At 28.6% G+C, this 18,609-nt stretch overlaps 1 protein-coding gene across 1 annotated transcript; it reads left to right on the forward strand.

Annotated features, from left to right (window-relative positions):
* The first annotated feature begins 327 nt into the window (after positions 1 to 327).
* LOC120082726 (cytochrome P450 94C1) lies at positions 328 to 3,105 on the forward strand. The gene is made up of 2 exons (XM_039038003.1): positions 328 to 1,245; positions 2,251 to 3,105. Exons 1-2 carry the CDS (start codon positions 362 to 364, stop codon positions 2,882 to 2,884), a joined length of 1,518 nt encoding a protein of 505 aa, XP_038893931.1. The 5' UTR covers positions 328 to 361; the 3' UTR covers positions 2,885 to 3,105.
* The last annotated feature ends 15,504 nt before the right edge of the window (positions 3,106 to 18,609 follow it).

The following is an 18,609-nucleotide window of genomic DNA, read 5'->3' on the forward strand; positions in this document are numbered from 1 at the left end:
TCATTTATGTAGAAAGTTTTTAAATGTGACTAAAAACCGTAACTTTACATGTTGGAATCCCATCTCCATCACATGTTATTAAACTCAAGAAGAGAGAGAAGAGGAAAAAAAAAAAAAAAACCCACAGAAACAAAAATGTAATGAAAATAACATATGATTCGACGACGTATACGGTATTTTTCATTCACATCAATCAATTAGATGAGGAAAAAAATTAAATATTTTTCTCCTATAAGGACAAAAAAAAAAAAAAAAAAAAAAAAAAGGAAAACGGAAAACACACGTTTCCATGACACTTGGGTTTGTTGAAAACAATATAAAAGCCGCTGTGTCAGCGTGATTCCCCCATATCCACCACCCAATGGCTCCATTAACAATGTCGGTTTTCCCAGGTGAGTTCACCCAATTACTCTCTTCTCTCCCCACCATAATCTCCCTTCTATTCTTCTCTTTCACAGCAGGCTTCTCAATTTTCTCCTTCTCTCTTTACATCCTCCGCCTTAACCCATGCTGCAATTGCTGTCTTTGCCGCACCTATCTTTCTTCCTCCTGGTCGCTCTCCTTCCCTAATTTATCCGATTGGTACACTCATCTTCTTTCCCTTTCCCCGACCGCCACCATCCACCTCCACGTCCTCTCCAACATCCTAACCGCCAACCCCGACAACGTCCAACACATCCTCAAATCCAACTTCCATAACTACCCCAAAGGAAAACCATTCTCTTCCATACTCGGTGACCTTCTGGGCCACGGTATTTTCAATGTCGATGGTCATTCATGGCGCTTCCAACGTAAGATGGCTAGCTTAGAACTCGGGAGTTTGTCGCTCCGGTCCCACGCTTTCGAGATTTTAACCACACAGATTCAGACAAGGTTGGTTCCTGTAATGAAGGATGTTGGGGAAGTGGATTTGCAGGATGTGTTTAGGAGGTTTTCGTTTGATAATATTTGTAGATTTTCTTTTGGGTTGGATCCGGGGTGTTTGAGGTTGTGTTTGCCGATATCGGAGTTTGCGGTAGCGTTTGATTTGGCGTCGAGATTGTCGGCGGAACGAGCGATGGCGGCGTCACCGATTATGTGGAAGATTAAGAGGGTTTTGATAATTGGATCGGAGAGGAAGCTTAGGGAAGCGATTAAGATGGTGGATGGGTTAGCGATGGAAGTTATAAGGCAAAGGAGGGAGATGGGGTTTTCTCATCGGAATGATCTTCTCTCTAGATTCATGGCTTCTACTAATGATGATCGGTATGTTTCTATTCTTAAATCAATTTTTCCTTTTTCATTTCTTTTCTCCGATTTGGTTGGATCATACAAACATAATGCTCGTGTTTAGTTGGGTTGGTTACTTTTTTTTTTTTTTTTCCAAAAAAACTGTTTTAGAAGAAAAAAGTTTACTTACAACTTTAATTTGCCTCCATTTGTTCAATTTTTTAACGTTTTTGCTTGATATTTAGTACTTAATTTTCAAAGTTTTAATTCCAATTTCCAATATTTTAATTTTTTTTAATTAATTAAAGGGAAAAAAAACCCTATTAATAAACTTCAACAACTACCCACGTAAATCAGTGGCAAAGTAAAAAGCACTCTATTTCATAAATTTTAGAGTAATATATTTTGGTGCATATTTGACTACATCTACCTAATTTGTGAGCAATCATTAAGTAAAGTCTCGATTGTATCTAATTTATGCATTCTTCCATTGGTACATAATAATAATAAAAAGAAAGCAATTCAATTTTGATTTTAAAAAGAAAATTTGTCACATGGTAAAAATTCATCTTACAATTATTTGGAATGGAAGAAGATAGACACTATCCTCACAACCCTTAAGTTTTTTTTTTTTTTTTTTTTTTTTTGAATTTGTTGGGGACTCTAACCATTAGAAAAATATACTACTTAAAAAAAAAAGAAGAAGAAGAATTTGTCATAATGGTTGGAAAACATAAAAGAATGAGATGAATTAGCTAATGTCTAATGCACCAAATACTTCTCTAACTTTTACTTATTTTGTACTCCTATTTTTTTTTTTTTTTTAAGAGTTACTATTTTGTACTTTCATACTATATAACAAAAAGACTAACTTTATTTTAAAAGCAAGACTAACGTGCTTTTAAAAAGCTATAAGTGGTCAAAACTATCCCACATGTAAATAAGCCGCATTTTGTACAAGTCAATAATTCTCCATTAAATAAACCAATAATCTATAATTTTGGATCATTTCTTATTAATAAACATTTTTTTCCCACACAGATATCTTAGAGACATTGTCGTCAGCTTCCTTCTCGCCGGTCGGGACACGGTGGCATCGGCGTTGACTAGCTTGTTCTGGCTACTTTCCCAAAACCCGGAAGTGGAAAATGAAATTATCTCCGAGTCAGACCGGATCATAGGATCGGACCGGGATATAATCCCCAGTTTTGACAATCTTAAAGAAATGCACTACCTCCACGCAGTGGTCTATGAGAACATGCGTCTCTTTCCACCGGTTCAGTTCGACTCGAAGTTCGCCGAGGAAGACGACATCTTGCCCGACGGTACATTCGTCCAGAAGGGCACAAGGGTAACTTACCACCCTTATGCCATGGGTCGAATGGACCGGATTTGGGGACCCGATTGTCTCGAGTTCAAACCGGAAAGGTGGCTAAAGAATGGCTACTTTGCACCCGAAAACCCGTTTAAGTTCCCGGTTTTTCAAGCCGGTTTAAGGGTTTGTTTAGGGAAGGAGCTAGCAGTGATGGACGTGAAATGTGTAGCGGTGGTATTGATTCGGAAGTTTAAGATTCGGTTGGCGGGAACCGAACGGGTTGCTCGGTTTGCTCCCGGTCTAACGGCTAGCTGGAGAGGTGGGTTACCGGTTCAAATTGAAGAAAGAACCACTTGTTAAACCAAAATTGGTTTGACATTAGAACTTTTTGTGATGTACAAATTAATTAATGTTACATATCTTTTCTATTATGATTTCAAATGGGGTAGTAGCATTTTTGTGGCTTCTAGATCCAATGGTCCATCTAGATCTAGATGGAACTTTGTTCATGAAAGAAGAAAAATAGAGTAGCGATCAAATTATATAATATTCCACATCGTAGAAACGTTGATTTTTTTTAATGAACAAAATTTGTGTACTTCTCTACTCTTAAGTAAGGATTAAAATATTTGGCGAAATATATTTCTAAGTTGAAGGATCTGTCGATATTAAAGATTCATTAATATCTATTATATCTTTTATAAATGTTTATAAAAAAAAAAACATTTATTCAATCCAATAAAAATAAAAATACTAATAATAGAACATTTATAACTCAGGTTGGGAGTAAATAATTTAATTATTATTTTAAAACAATTCTTTTATAAACTTTTTACTTGTTAAAATATCCGTCATATCCACTTATGGATATATATATTATCTTGGCACCTAATTAGCCTATAAGTAGAGAGTTTTGCTTAGTTTGTTTATTTGAAATACGTATCAATATATTTTATATTGAATTTAGACCACGTTTACATCATTGAAATAAAAAATGGTACAAATACAATAAATTTTTATTAATGAATCAATTGTAATGGATATCAATAATAAAGTTAATTAAATTTCTTTTTAATACGTTATAACGATTTTGTAAACATAATTTAATTTCTTTGATGTTGTTTATTTAGCGGTTACTATCGGTGTAAACGTAATGATTTTTTAATTTTTTTTTTTATCAATACCAATATCGAACAAACAACCTCCCATAACTTTGGATTTTTTTTTATTTTTTTAATGTATCAAATAAAATTCAATTTTTTGAAAATATTTTTATCGAAGCAAATAGCATCCTAAAATTTTGGATTTTTTTCGAATTTTTTTACGTTATTGAACAAATAACATTTCAAAATTTTGAATTTTTTTTCGGATTTTTTATCGATATATTATTAGCAAATAACATCCTAAAATTCTAGAATTCTTTTGGTTTTTTTTTATAGATATTGACAAATAGCATGCTAAAATTTTGGATTTTTTTATTTTATTTATCGATATTGTTATTGGGCAAATAATATCGATAAGCTAAGATTTCTATTCTTAGCTTAACAAAAGAAGGGAAAAAAAAAAACAACACTATTCCAAAATTAACTAATCTTACCGATATCGATCATATCCCAAAATTTTGGATTTGTTTCATATTTTTTTTATGGATATTGTTGTCGACCAAATACATCGATTACATGGTCTTACTGATAAAATTTAGCGATAACTCAAAACACGATACTTGAGACAAATCTAAAAACCATTCAAAAATATTTTATAATACGACGAGTCTCATGTAATTTTTAAATGTAATCTGATTGATCGCATTTTAGTCCTCAATTGAATTACAATATCTTATTACAGATTTCATGGTAGGACCCACATTTTATTACAATTACAAGATATAGATAAACATCAACAAACTTAATCAAATGAAACTTACTTCTTAAGTTATAATATATGAATTACGTTATTAGTGTCGTAAATGTGACCTTAGTAAATAAGCAAACTATATTGGGAAATAGTATTTTCAATTCTATTTTAGCTTCCATGTTTTTAGCTTGAATCCTTTTAGCTCCATTTCAAATAAAATGAAATAAAATAAAAAATTCTTTTTAGTTCATATACTTCTAAAATATGACCAATAATATTAATAAGACGTGGTAGTGTGTTATTCTTTATATATATACTAGTTTGATATTATCTGTGTTATATGTTTATGTAAAGTAAGAAAATTTAATTATAAAAATTTAATAATACAACATTAATTTAAATGGAAAATAAAAAAATAAATTTAAAAATAATTATAAAAAAATCAAGATTTCAAAATCAAAGATAAATCCAAGTGTACAAATGATTTAATCTTTAATAAAATTTTAGGGCAAATCTTTTGAATAGGATAATAATCAAGTTTTTAAGACAAAAGATAAACTAAAGCCGATAGTTACAAATGATTTATTCTTTACCATAAAATGCATAGAATTGGAAGAAAAATATTTAAATATTATTATGTGTTAAATAAAATAAATCTTTGAATATTCTTAAGGATAATATATAATTGCTACTACATCGAAGAGATCTACTGATATATATATTTTTTTGTATTGGAATATATTGAATTTGTTAACCAATTAGATAAAATCATCGATAGCTTTAAAATTATGAAAGAAATTGAATTATGAGTGAAATGGAGATGATTATTTTTTTAATTTAGTTCTATGAATATAACTAATAACCTATTTTATTTTAAAAAAAGCTAATAACCTATTTGTACTAAAAATACTAATAACCTCTAATTTAAATCTCATTTTCTTAAGTTAAAAATATATTTATTTTTATTTTGATATATCTTAATTTCAAATTTTTATCTAATCAAAAAAATATTAAAAAAAAAAAGCGTGAACTTTTCCCCCCAAAAAAATCATGATAATCCTTATCTATTTTTAAAATTTAGAGTTAATTTTCTCTAAGTTAATGTTTTTTCCTTTTTTAATTTTGGTTGTGATGATCGATTATCTCTTAATTTAAAACTTGGATTTAAACTAAGATAAAAAAAAAATCATATTAAAAAACTTATTTGATGATATGATTATAATTTTAATTTGAACTAAAATATTATTATTCTTTTATGCAAACATAGACCATCTTATAATTTTTTTTTTCTTTTTTTTTTTTTAAGATTTGCAATGATCCGTAGATTTTAAAGTTTTTTTTTTCTTAAATTATAAAAACACAAATTAGTTTTTAAAAGCATCAAATAAAGTAGTGAAGTTTGCCGACCTCTAAATTAATTGAACCTTGACAAAATTCTTTAACCTCAAAAGCAAGAATAATCAATAAAAATGAGGACATATGTTAAATAAAGTAAAAAAGAGATCAATTTGATATCTCCTTCTAGACCTAATGCTACAACCAAAGTTTATACAAAAAAAAAAAAAAAAGTTCAATATGTGGGAATGATGTTGCTTTTAATAAAATTTAATTAAAAAAAACCAAGAAGAACAAAAAAAAAATGGAGAAAAGTTATCGTATTAAAATGAGATGTTTAATTTAGCTAGGTATATTTGAGAAAATGATAGTTTTTTTTTTTTTTTTAAAAAAAGTTTTATTCTTTTCTTTTTTTATAGCCCTTTTAAATTTTAGATAGAATTTATATATAGATAGTATATAGATTTTTTATTTATTCTTATTTTTTACTAAACCACGTTAAATTATATATATTTTTTAAATTTTTTCATAACCTCCTTTTAGATTTTAAATTTTAGATAGAATTTAGGTATAGACAGTATATAGACTTTTTATTTTTATTTTTTTACTTTTTTATTCTTATTTTTTTTTTCCAAACTAGAGTTTTTCTTAAAAAAATGTTTTATTTAATGATTTAAATGTAAATTTACTAAAGATAACTCTATAACTATTAATTAAAAGGTGTAAAAAAAAATATCAAAAGTTTCTCCCTATAGCCACTTTTATATATATATTAGATAGAGTTTAATATATAATTTTTTTTAAAATTTTTATTCTTATTCTTGACTAAGCCATGTTAAATTAGAGTTTTATTTTATTTTAATATTTTATTATTGTATCAAAGCTCCTTTATAATTTTAGATTTTAGATATAGTTTAGATAAAGATAGTATATAGATTTTTTAATTTTTATTCTTATTTTTTGGGACTATCTTCAAATATAGAAATTAAAATGAACAAAAATATTTACAAGTAATAATAAAATATCACAATCTATCTGTGATAAATCGTGATAGATTCCGATAGACTACTCTTTATGTTTATCTATATATTTTTCACAGTTTTGTCATTTAAAATAATTTTTCTATTTTTTATTTTAATGATTTAAATGTATATTTACTTAAGATAATTCTATAATCATCCATTCAGAGGAAAAAAAAAAATCAAAACTTTCTCCCCTATGACCTTTTTAGACAGTGTGTATATATATTTGCCATCTGAAAGTTTAAGATGTATTATTAAACTACATGAGTTTATTTTCCATCCATTAAGCACAAGTCCATTATTTCTATTTATTTTAATATATACTTTCATATTCTTTTAAGAAAATTTACTTCGAATATTATTTAACTTTAGATATATATATTTACTAATTGTACACATTACCAAACCAAAAAAAAAAAAAAAAAAAAAAAGAAAAATCATATAAGATTAATAAACTTAGTAAGCATGTGACTTTTAATTTAGATAGGGTGTTGATACTTGTAAATATATATAGTCAATTATATCTTTTACTATCTATAACCTTTTAATTAAAGTATTTTTTTTTTTAAAGACAATTAACAAATTCAAAACATAAGGAATATACCACTTTAATTAATTTAATTTTATCTTCGTCAAACAAGGTACATAGGAAATAGGAAGAGGTTTACTTATCCTTTAAGCTTACTTCAACTGCACTAAAGTTTCTTTGAACTCAATTAATCTTCGAAGCTTTCACCAAATAGTCACTTGGAGATCATGCGGGCAATATCTAGCTATGAGATATATAAAAATTTTTAAGTTTAATTTGTTTATAATCATATATTTACGGTATATTTGAAATATATTTTCAAGTGTTTAATTTAAAAAATAAATTATTTTGAAAAAAATTACAATGTTTGATAACAACTAAAAATAACTTCTAAAGTGTATTTTCTATCATTTTTGTCGGTAGTAATCCAAATGGATCCTTAGTTTTAGTTTAATCCATTAAAGACAGTGTTATTTTATAATTTTCGTAGCTAGATATTTAGCTTAAGTTTTTATTTACGTCGGTAAGACTTAATACAAATTTTATTTTAAAACGATTTGAGCTTTATGAGTAATTATCTACACTTAAATAAATTAAATATATCACGTACCGTACATCTGTTTTTTTTTAAATAAAAATTACAGAAAAATTATGATTAATAAATTTGTTGAAATATTGCCATATTAAAAAATGTTTTCATGTTGTATAAAAATTAAACTATTATTATAAATATAAAAATAAATAGATGTCTATTGCTTAGTGTCGTAAAAACCATGTGTCAATATTCATGTTGTTCATATGCTTGTAATCATTCATGTTTGGTGTCCATGTAAGACTACATCTTACTCGTCACTTTACCTATAAATAGCGACACTTGGTGGATCTTAAAATCATACCTATTTCAAAATTCCACTAAATTTTCATATTTTAGTTATTTTATAATTTTGGTTATTTTATTTTATTATTATATATTTTCTCCATATTCATTGTGCTCCATTGTGCTCTTCAATTTCACTACACGTTATTAGCATGAGCTCCTGTCGTTTTTCCAACTAAAGGTAGGTCCTAAAGATATGTCTGTGTTTTCCTCTTTATTATAATTAATAAATTAAATGTTATTTTGCATATTTAATATCTATTAAATTTCTAACATAAATACAATATTTTATGATAGTGTTACCTGACAAAACTCACAAAATTTGAATTTGTCGCCCTTGATATTAATGACAATAATTATTTGTCATAGGTACTTGATGCCGAAATTCACCTGCATGCTATGAACTTGGGAGAAACAATTAAAGAAGGAAATACGACATTCAGTCAGGATAAAACAAAAGCTATGATTTTCCTCTGTCATCATCTCCAGAGGGATTAAAAATGGAGTATCTTACAATTAAAGATCCCCATATCTTGTGGAAAAATTTGAAAGAGATGTACGATCATAAAAAAATAGTTATTCTTCCTAAAGTTCGTTATGAGTGGATGCATTTGAGGCTACAGGATTTCAAATCAGTAAGTGACTACAACTCCACATTATTTAAATCAGTTCGAAATTGTTATTATGTGGAGAGAAAATTACTGATGTTGATATGTTAGAGAAGACATTTTCGCTCGAATATTCTCCTGCAGCAACAATATCAAGAGAAAGGTTTTAAACAATATTCTGAACTAATTTCATATCTTCTTGTGGCCGAACAAAATAAAGAGTTATTGATGAAGAACCACGAAGTTTGACCAACTAGAACAACACCATTCCCTGAAGTGAATGTTGTGATTGTTAATAATCGTGGTCGAGGTTGCGGTCATTGTCGAGGTCATGACCGTGGCAGAGGAAAAAATAATTATTTTTGTGGTGGTCGTTCTAATCATTCAAATTTTAAAAGAATCACACAAAATAATGATCACAAAGGAAAAGCCTCACATGATAAGAGTTCAAAAAGTGTTGAAAATAAATGGATGCGGAATGACTATGCATTGATCACGTAGTTGTCGTACATCAAAGCACTTAGTTGATCTCTATCAAGTGTCTCTGAAGGAAAAAGAGAAAATGTGGAAGCGCATACCAGAATAATAACATATTTGACCCATCCCATATGACAAATTTGGATATGGTGGATTTCTTTGAATTTTTCGAACAGAAGATTAACACTGTTGATGGAACTTAAAGTGTTTCTTTTGATTTTGACAATATTTAGACTTAATGTTATTTTTTTTTTATCTATCTTAATGTTTTTTAGTAATTTTTTTTATTTTAAGTGTTGTTTTTCTTATTTTAATTATTTTCTTTTAATGAAGAAACCTTGATCATTTTCATATGTTGGGTGTAATGAAGAAACCTTGATCATTTTCATATGTTGGGTGACTAAAAAATAAGTAAAGAAGATCTATGTCACAATACTTACAAATAGAAAATATTATTCCAAACTGACAATGTTGGAAGCAAAAGTCAATATGATATCAGGTTCTGCAAACTGATTGAAGACTTTGGAAAAGAAAATATTATTTTTCCTAGAGTAACAAAATTTACAATTGATAATGCATTATTCCCTAGTCAATCAAAGAGAAATTTACTTAGTTTTAAAGATATACATTCAATGATATCATATTGAGACTGATAGTAAGAATAATGTGGAATATCTATATATCATATTTACTGTCTCAAATGAAAAATGTATACTGGAAGAGTTGTCTACTTTATCTTCTGGATTATATTATACTAATATACGAGTAATTGAAACATATGCAACAATGAACCTAAAGTTTATGAATGAAGAAATATTTACAATTTGGCATGACTGATTCGGTCATCTAGGATCTATAATGTTGAGGAAAATTATTGAGAATTCAAATTGACATCCATTGAAGAGCCAGAAGATTCTTCAATTTAATAAATTATCATGTGATGCATGCTCTCAAGGAAAATTGATAATTAGACCGTCACTAGCTAAAGTGGGATTGAATCACATGCATTTTTAGAACGAATTCATGGCGATATATGTGAACCTATTAACCCACTAAGTGGACTATTTAAATACTCTATGGTATTAATAGACACATCCAACGTATGGTCACATGTGTGCTTATTATCAAGTCGAAACCTTGCATTTGCAAGATTACTTGCTCAAATAATTAAATTAAGAGCACAACTTCTTGATTATACAATTAAAATCATTCGTCTTGATAATGCTGGTGAATTTACATCCCAAGTTTTTTATAATTATTGTATGTCAATTGGGATAAATGTTGAACATCTTGTAACTCATGTTCATACACAAAAAGGTTTAGCAGAATCAATTATAAAACTTTTGTAAATAATTACAAGACAATTACTTATGAGAGCTAAGCTTCCTACATCTGTATGGGAACATGTTATTTTGCATGCAGTGTCACTTGTATGCATTAGGCCAGTAGCTTATCATAAGTACTCGCAGTTACAATTAGCTTATGGTCGTGAGCCAAATATTTGTTATCTGAAAATTTTTGGATGTGCAATATATGTTTCAATTGATCCACCACAACGTACTAAGATTGATCCTCAAAGGAGGTTAGGAATATATCTTGGATATGATTTTCTATCAATTATCAAATATCTTGAACCCCTGGCGGATGATGTATTTACTGCACGATTTGCTGATTATCATTTTAATGATACAAATTTTTCAATATTAGGGGGATTAATTAAGAAGTTGAAAAAATAAATTACATAGAATGCATCGTTATTGTCTCATTTAGATCCCCGTACAGATCAATGTGAACTTAAAGTTCAGAAGATAATTCATTTGCAAAATATAGCAAATCAGTTATCAGATGCATTTATAAATGCAAAGAAAGTAAATAAATCACATATACCAGCTCCAAATGTTCCACTAGAAATTGATATCTCAACACAACAAGTTGTCACTAATGAGTCTAGAACATGTCAGATGCGTAGTAGACTAGTGAGTGCCAATGATAACAATCCTCAGAAAAGAAAAATAATCAATAGTAAAAAAGACTTGGTTAAGGATGTAAATACCCATAAAGAAATTCTTGACATGATTAGTGAGGAAGGTGAAATACCTAAAGATAATAATGAGATTTCAATAAACTATGTCATGACAGGAAAAAGATGAAACCGAACTCATGTAGTTATTGGCAACATTTTTGCTTATAATGTTGCTCTTAATATTATATCTGAAAATGAGGATTCTGAACCTAAATCTGTTGAAGAATGTCGACATAGAAAAGATTGGCTTCAGTGGAAAGAAGTAATCGAGGCAAAATTAAACTCATTTCAAAATGACAGATTTTTGGACTAGTAATCTGAACATCAGAAGGTGTCAAACCTATGGGATACAAATGAGTATTTGTGAAAAAAAGAAATTAAAATAAGGAGGTCACAAGTTACAAAGCAAGACTAGTTGCACAAAGTTTTTCATAATGATCTGGTATTGATTATGAGGAGACATATTCTCCAGTGGTAGATGCAATTGTACCAAGCTATTTAATTGGTCTGACTGTGTATGAAAGTCTGGATATGCATCTTATGGATGTAGTCATAGCATATTTATATGGATCTCTTGATAATGATATTTATATGAGAATCCCATAAGGATTTAAGGTACCTGAACATATAAATCAAATTCCCATGAATTGTATTTAATAAAGTTATAGAGATTGCTATATGGATTGAAACAATCAGGATGATTGTACCCATCACCTAAGTGGATATTTGTTGAAAGAAGGATATCAAAACAATCTAATATGTCCATGTGTTTTTATAAAAAAAATCATAGTCAGGATTTGTTATTATAACTATATATGTTGACGACTTAAATATAATTTGAACTCCTGAAGAGCTTTCAAAGGCAATAGAATATCTTAAGAAAGAACTTGAGATGAAAGATCTCGAAAAAACCAAAAAGTTGCCTTGGCTTGCAAATTGAGTATTTAGCAGATGAGATATTTGTTTGTCGGTCAATTTATACAGGAAAAGTTTTGAAAAGATTTTATCTGGACAAAGCACATCCATTGAATATTTTAATGGAAGTCCGTTCATTGGATATAAAGAAAGATATATTTCGACCACAAGATGATGATGAAGAACTTCTTGGTTTTGAAGTACCATATCTTAGTGCAATTGGTGCACTTATGTATTTTGTCAATAATACAAGACCAGATATTGAATTTTGAGTAAATTTATTAGCTAGATATAGTTCTTCTCTTACAAAAAGATATTTGAATGGAATTAAGCATATACTCTGTTATCTCCGAGGAACAATGGATATGAGTTTGTTTCATTCAAATAAATAAAAAGTTGACCTAATTAGTTATGCATATTCTGGATATTTATCTGATCCACACAAAACTAGATTTCAAACAGGTTATTTGTTCACATATGGAGGAACTGCTATATCATGGCAATCAGTGAAATAGACCATAACGGTTACCTCAAATCATGCTGAAATTCTTGCAATTCACGAGGCTAGTCGAGAATGTGTATGTCTAAGATCAATGACTCAGTACATTCGTGAAACATGTGGCTTGTATTCTAATAAAAATCTTCTAACAATATTATATAAAAACAATACAGCTTCCATAGCTCAAATCAAAGGAGGATATATTAAAGGAGATAGAATAAAGCATATTTTACCGAAACTTTTCTACACTCATGATCTTGAAGAAAATGATGACATCACTGTGCAACAAATTTGTTCAAAGGATAATCCTATTTACAAAGACATTACCAACTGCAACATTTGAAAAATTGTTGCACAACATTGGAATGCGACAACTCAAAGATCTTAAGTGATGTTTTCATGAGGATGAGTAAATATATTGTATTCTTTTATGAGTATATATTATATGGAATATATACTCTTTTTCCTTTACAAGGTTTTTTTCCCATTAGGTTTTTCCTATTAAGGTTTTAACAAGGCATATTTCATATAGATATGGACATCTAAGGGGGAGTATTATAAATATTAAAAAAAAAAATAGATATCCATTGCTTAGTGTCCTAAAAGCCATGTGTCAATATTTCATGTTGTCCATGTTCCTTGTATTTATTCATACTTGGTGTACATGTAAGACCATATCATACTTGCTATTTTGTTAATAGTGGCATTTAGTGGATCTTAAAATCACACACATTGGTGAGAAATTCACTTCAAATTTCCTCTAAATTTTAGTTATTTTACAATTTTGGTTATTTTATTTTATTATTATATTGTATTTATTTATTTCTTTATTGTTATAGTATATTTTCTCCATATCAATTGTGCTCCTCAATTTCACAACAATTATGTGATTTTACAAATAGGAACCCGGGCTAATATATTATATAAATTTGAAAATATTAAAATCAGTATTTTAAAAGTGTAAGAATAATCAATGGGAAAAGAATATAAATATATATAAAAGAGTTAAAAAAAATTGTAGACTATTATAAATATTATGAAAAATAGATGCCCAATGTTTAGTGTCCTAAAAACCATTTGTCAATCTTCATGTTGTCCATGTGTCTTGTAGTTATTCATGGTTGGTGCCCAGGTAGAGCACATACTACTTGTTACTTTGCCTATAAATGGTGACATTTGGTGGATCTTGAAAATACACAAACATATTGGTGAGAAATCCAAATTATTTGGAGCCAATTTTCTTCTTTTAACTTCATATTTCTATATTTTGTTGATTTGTTTTATTTAATTATTATATTCATTATATTTAATTATTATATTATATTTTTCCATATCTAAGTTCTTGTTGTGCTCCTCAATTCTATAATACGTTATCAGTACGAGCTCCTGCCAAGTTTCCTCGCTGAAGTAGGTCTTAAAATTAGGTCGATTTTTTCCTCTTTATTATAATTAATAAATTAAATGTTATTTTACATATTCAACACATATTAAATTTCTAATATAAATACAATGTTTTGTGATAGTGTTGCCATGACAAACCTTACGAAATTAGAAATCGCAGCCTTGACGTTAACAACAATAATTATTTTTCATGGGTGCTCGATGCCGAAATCCACCTGGATGCTATGAACCTAGAAGAAACAATTAAAAAAGGAAATACGATATGTAGTCAGGACAAAGAAAAAACTATGATTTTCCTTCGTCATCATCTCCAAGAGGGATTGAAAATGGAGATCTTATAATAAAAGATCTCAGTATCTTCTGAAAAAATTTGAAAGAAATGTATGATCATAAAAAATAGTTATTCTTCCTAAAACTCGTTATAAGTGGATGCATTTGAGATTACAAGATTTTAAATCAGTAAGTGATTACAGTTCACATTATTTCAAATAAGTTCAAAATTGTTGTTATGCGGAGAGAAAATTACTAATGCTAATATGTTAGAGAATACATTTTCTATATTTCATGTCTCGAATATGCTCCTATAGTAGCAATATCGAGAGAACGGTTTTAAACAATATTCTGAACTAATTTCATGTCTTCTTGTGACCAAACAAAATAATGAGTTATTGATGAAAAACCACAAATCTCGACAAACTGGAACCACACCATTCCTTGAAATGAGTATTGTGAATGTTAATAATCGTGGCCAAGGTCATGGTCGTAATCGATGTCATGACCATGGTAGAGGAAGAAATAATTATTATTTTCGGGGTGGTTGTTTTAATAATTCAAATTTCAAAAGAACCACACAAAATAATGATCATAAAGGAAAATCTCCACAAGATAAGAGTTCAAAAAATATTGAAAATAAATACTTCTGATGCAGAATGAATGAGCATTGGTAACGTCCTGTCATACGTCAAAACACTTAGTTGATCTTTATCAAGCTTCCTTGAAGGAAAAAAGAAAAAATGTGGAAGCAAATTTTGCATACCAAGATAATCATATATTTGACCTGTCCCATATGTCAAATATGGATGTGACAGACTTCTTTGAATATTCTAAAAGAAGATTAGCACAATTTAGGAACATCAAATGTTTCTTTTAACTTTAAGAATATTCAGACTTAATGTTGTTGTTTTTTTTATCTATCTTCAATTTTTTTTTTAGTAAATGTTAACTTTTGTATATTCCAAGTGTTATTTTTCTTATTGTAATTATTTTATTTTAATGAAGAAACCTGGATCATTTGCATATATTGAGTGATTAAAAAATGAGCAAAGAAGATATATGTCTGGCAAACAATGCAACTATGCACATAATATTTACAAATAAAAATAATTTTCCAAATTGACAATGTTGTAAGCAAAAGTCAATACAATATCAGGTTTAGCAAATCTAATTAAAGGGTTTGGACAAGCAAATATTATTTTGCCTAGAGGAAAAAAATTTACAATTGACTATACATTGTTCAATCAAACAGAAATCTTCTAAGTTAGATATACATTGCAATGGTAATTATATTGAGATGAATAGTAAGAATAATGTAGAATATCTATATGTTATCTCAACTGTCTCAAATGAAAAAGGTACATATTGGAAAAGTTGTTTGCTTTATCTTCTGGATTGTACTACACTCATATATGAGTAATTGAAACATATGAAACAATGAGCCGGAAGTTCATGAATCTAGATATATTTTCTATTTGACATGATAGATTGGGTCATCCATAATCTATAATGATGAGAAGAATTATTGAGAATTCAAATGGATATCCATTGAAGTGCCAAAAGATTCTTCAATCTAATGAATTATCATTTGATGATTGCTCTCAAGGAAAATTAATAATTAGACCATCACTAACTAAAGTGGGAACTGAATCACCTGTATTTTTAGAACGAATTCATGGTGATATATGTGGACCTATTAACCCACCAAGTGAACCATTTAGATATTTTATGGTATTAATAGACACATCCAGTAGATGGTCACATGTGTGCTCATTATCAAGTCAAAATATTGCATTTGCAAAATTACTTGCTCAAATAATTAAGTTAAGAGCATAATTTCTTGATTATACAATTAAGACCATACGTCTTAATAATGCTGGTGAATTTATATCCCAAGTTTTTTATAATTATTGTATGTCAATCGGGATAAGTATTGAACATCCTATAGTTTATGTTCATACACAAAATGGTTTAGCATAATCATTTATAAAATGTTTGCAATTAATTGCAAGCAAGACTATTACTTATGAGAGTTATGCTTCCTACATCTGTATGGGGTCATACTATTTTGCATGCAGCGTTACTTGTATGCATTAGGTCAGTAGTTTATCATAAGTACTCGCCATTACAAATAACTTATGGCCATGAGCCAAATATTTCTCATCTGAGAATTTTTTAAATGTAACCTATATGTTCCAATTGCTCCACCACGATGCATTAAGATGAGTCCTCAAATAATGTTAGGAATATATGTTGGATATGATTCTCCATCAATTATTAAATATCTTGAACCCCTGACGGGTGATTGTCATTTTAATGAGACAAATTTTCTAACATTAGGGGGAGGAATTAAAAAGTTGGAAAAAGAAATTACATGGAATGCATCGTTATTGTATCATTTAGATCCCTATACAAATCAATGTGAATTTGAAGTTTAGAACATAATTCATTTGCAAAATTGATATCCCGACACAACAAGTTGTCATTAATGAATCTGAAATACGGAAGAAGCGTGGTAGGCCAATGAGTTCCAAAGATAAAAATCTTTGAAACTGAAAAATAATTAATAGTTAAAAGGACTTGATTGAGGATATAAATACCCATGGAAAAATTCTTGACATGACTAGTGAGGAAGGTGAAATACTTAAAGATAATAATGAGATTTTAGTAAACTATGTCATGATAGGAAAAAGATGAAACTAAACTAATGTAGTTATTAACAATATTTTTGCGTATAATAGTGCTCTTGATATTATATTTGAAAGTGAAGATCTTGAACCAAAATCTATTGAAGATTGTCGACATAGAAAAGATTGGCTTCAGTGGAAAGAAGTAATCGAGACATAATTAAACTCATTTCAAAATGTCAGGTTTTTGAACCAGTAGTTCAAACACTAGAAGATGTTAAACTCGTGGGATACAAATGGGTATTTGTAAGAAAAAGAAATGAAAATAATGAGATCACAAGATATAAAGCAAGATTAGTTGCAAAAGATTTTTCACAAAGACCTGATATTGATTATAAGGAGACATATTCTCTGGTAGTGGATGCAACTACATTAAGATATTTAATTGAACTGAGTGTGTTTGAAAGTTTGGACATACATCTTATGGATGTAATCACAACATATTTATATGAATCTCTTGAAAATGATATCTATATGAGAATCTCAGAATGATTTAAGGTACCTGAGACATATACATCAAATTCCTAGGAATTGTATTCAATAAAATTACAGAGGTCATTATATGGATTGAAACAATTAGAATGAATGTGATACAATCACCTGAGTGGATATTTGTTGAAAGTAGGATATCAAAATAATCTAATATGTCCATGTGTTTTTATAAAGAAATCACAATCAAGATTTTCTATTATAACTGTATATGTTGATGACTTAAATATAATTGGAACTCTTGAAGAGCTTTCAAAGGCAATAGAATATCTTAAGAAAGAATTTGAGATGAAAGATCTCAGAAAAACAAAATTTTGTCTTGGTTTGCAAATTGAGAATTTAGTATATGAGATATTTATTCATCAGTCAACTTATACAGGAAAAATTTTGAAAAGATTTTATATGGACAAAGTACATCCATTGAACATTCTAATAGAAGTTCGTTCACTAGATTTGAAGAAAGATATATATATTTCGACCTTGAGATAATAACGAAGAACTACTTGATCTTGAAGTACCATATCTTAGTGCAATTGGTGCACTTATGTATCTTGCTAATAATACAAGACCAGATATTACATTTTCAGTAAATTTATTAGCTAGATAGAGTTCCTCTCTAATGAAAGACATTGGAATGGAATTAAATATATACTCCATTATCTTTGAAGAACGGTCAATATGAGTTTATTTTATTCAAATAAATCAAATTTTGATCTAGTTGGTTATGTAGATTCTAGATATTTATCTCATCCACACAAAGCTAGATCTCAAACATGTTATCTATTTACATGTGGAGGAACTGTTATATCATGGCGATCAATGAAACAGGCTATGACAACCACTTCTTCAAATCATGTTAAAATCCTCGCAATTCACGAGGCTAGTCGATAATGTGTATGGTTAAGATCAATGACCCAACACATTCATGGAACATGTGGTTTGTCTCCTAGTAAAATTCTTCCAACAATATTATACGAAGACAACACAATATGCATAGCGTAAATCAAAGAAGGATATATTAAAGGAGATAGCACAAAACATATTTCACCGAAACTTTTCTACACTCATGATCTTGAAGAAAATAGTGACATCACTG

The sequence above is a fragment of the Benincasa hispida genome, chromosome 8 (assembly GCF_009727055.1).
Source record: "Benincasa hispida cultivar B227 chromosome 8, ASM972705v1, whole genome shotgun sequence".
Classification (NCBI taxonomy): Eukaryota; Viridiplantae; Streptophyta; class Magnoliopsida; order Cucurbitales; family Cucurbitaceae; genus Benincasa; species Benincasa hispida.

What these genes read in the sequence shown, in the direction of transcription:
- LOC120082726 (XM_039038003.1), top strand. Translation starts at nt 362, where the DNA reads ATGGCTCCATTAACAATGTCGGTTTTCCCAGGTGAGTTCACCCAATTA. An exon ending in GCTTCTACTAATGATGATCG is followed by an intron (nt 1,246 to 2,250) that starts GTATGTTTCTAT and finishes TTTCCCACACAG; the next exon opens with ATATCTTAGAGACATTGTCG.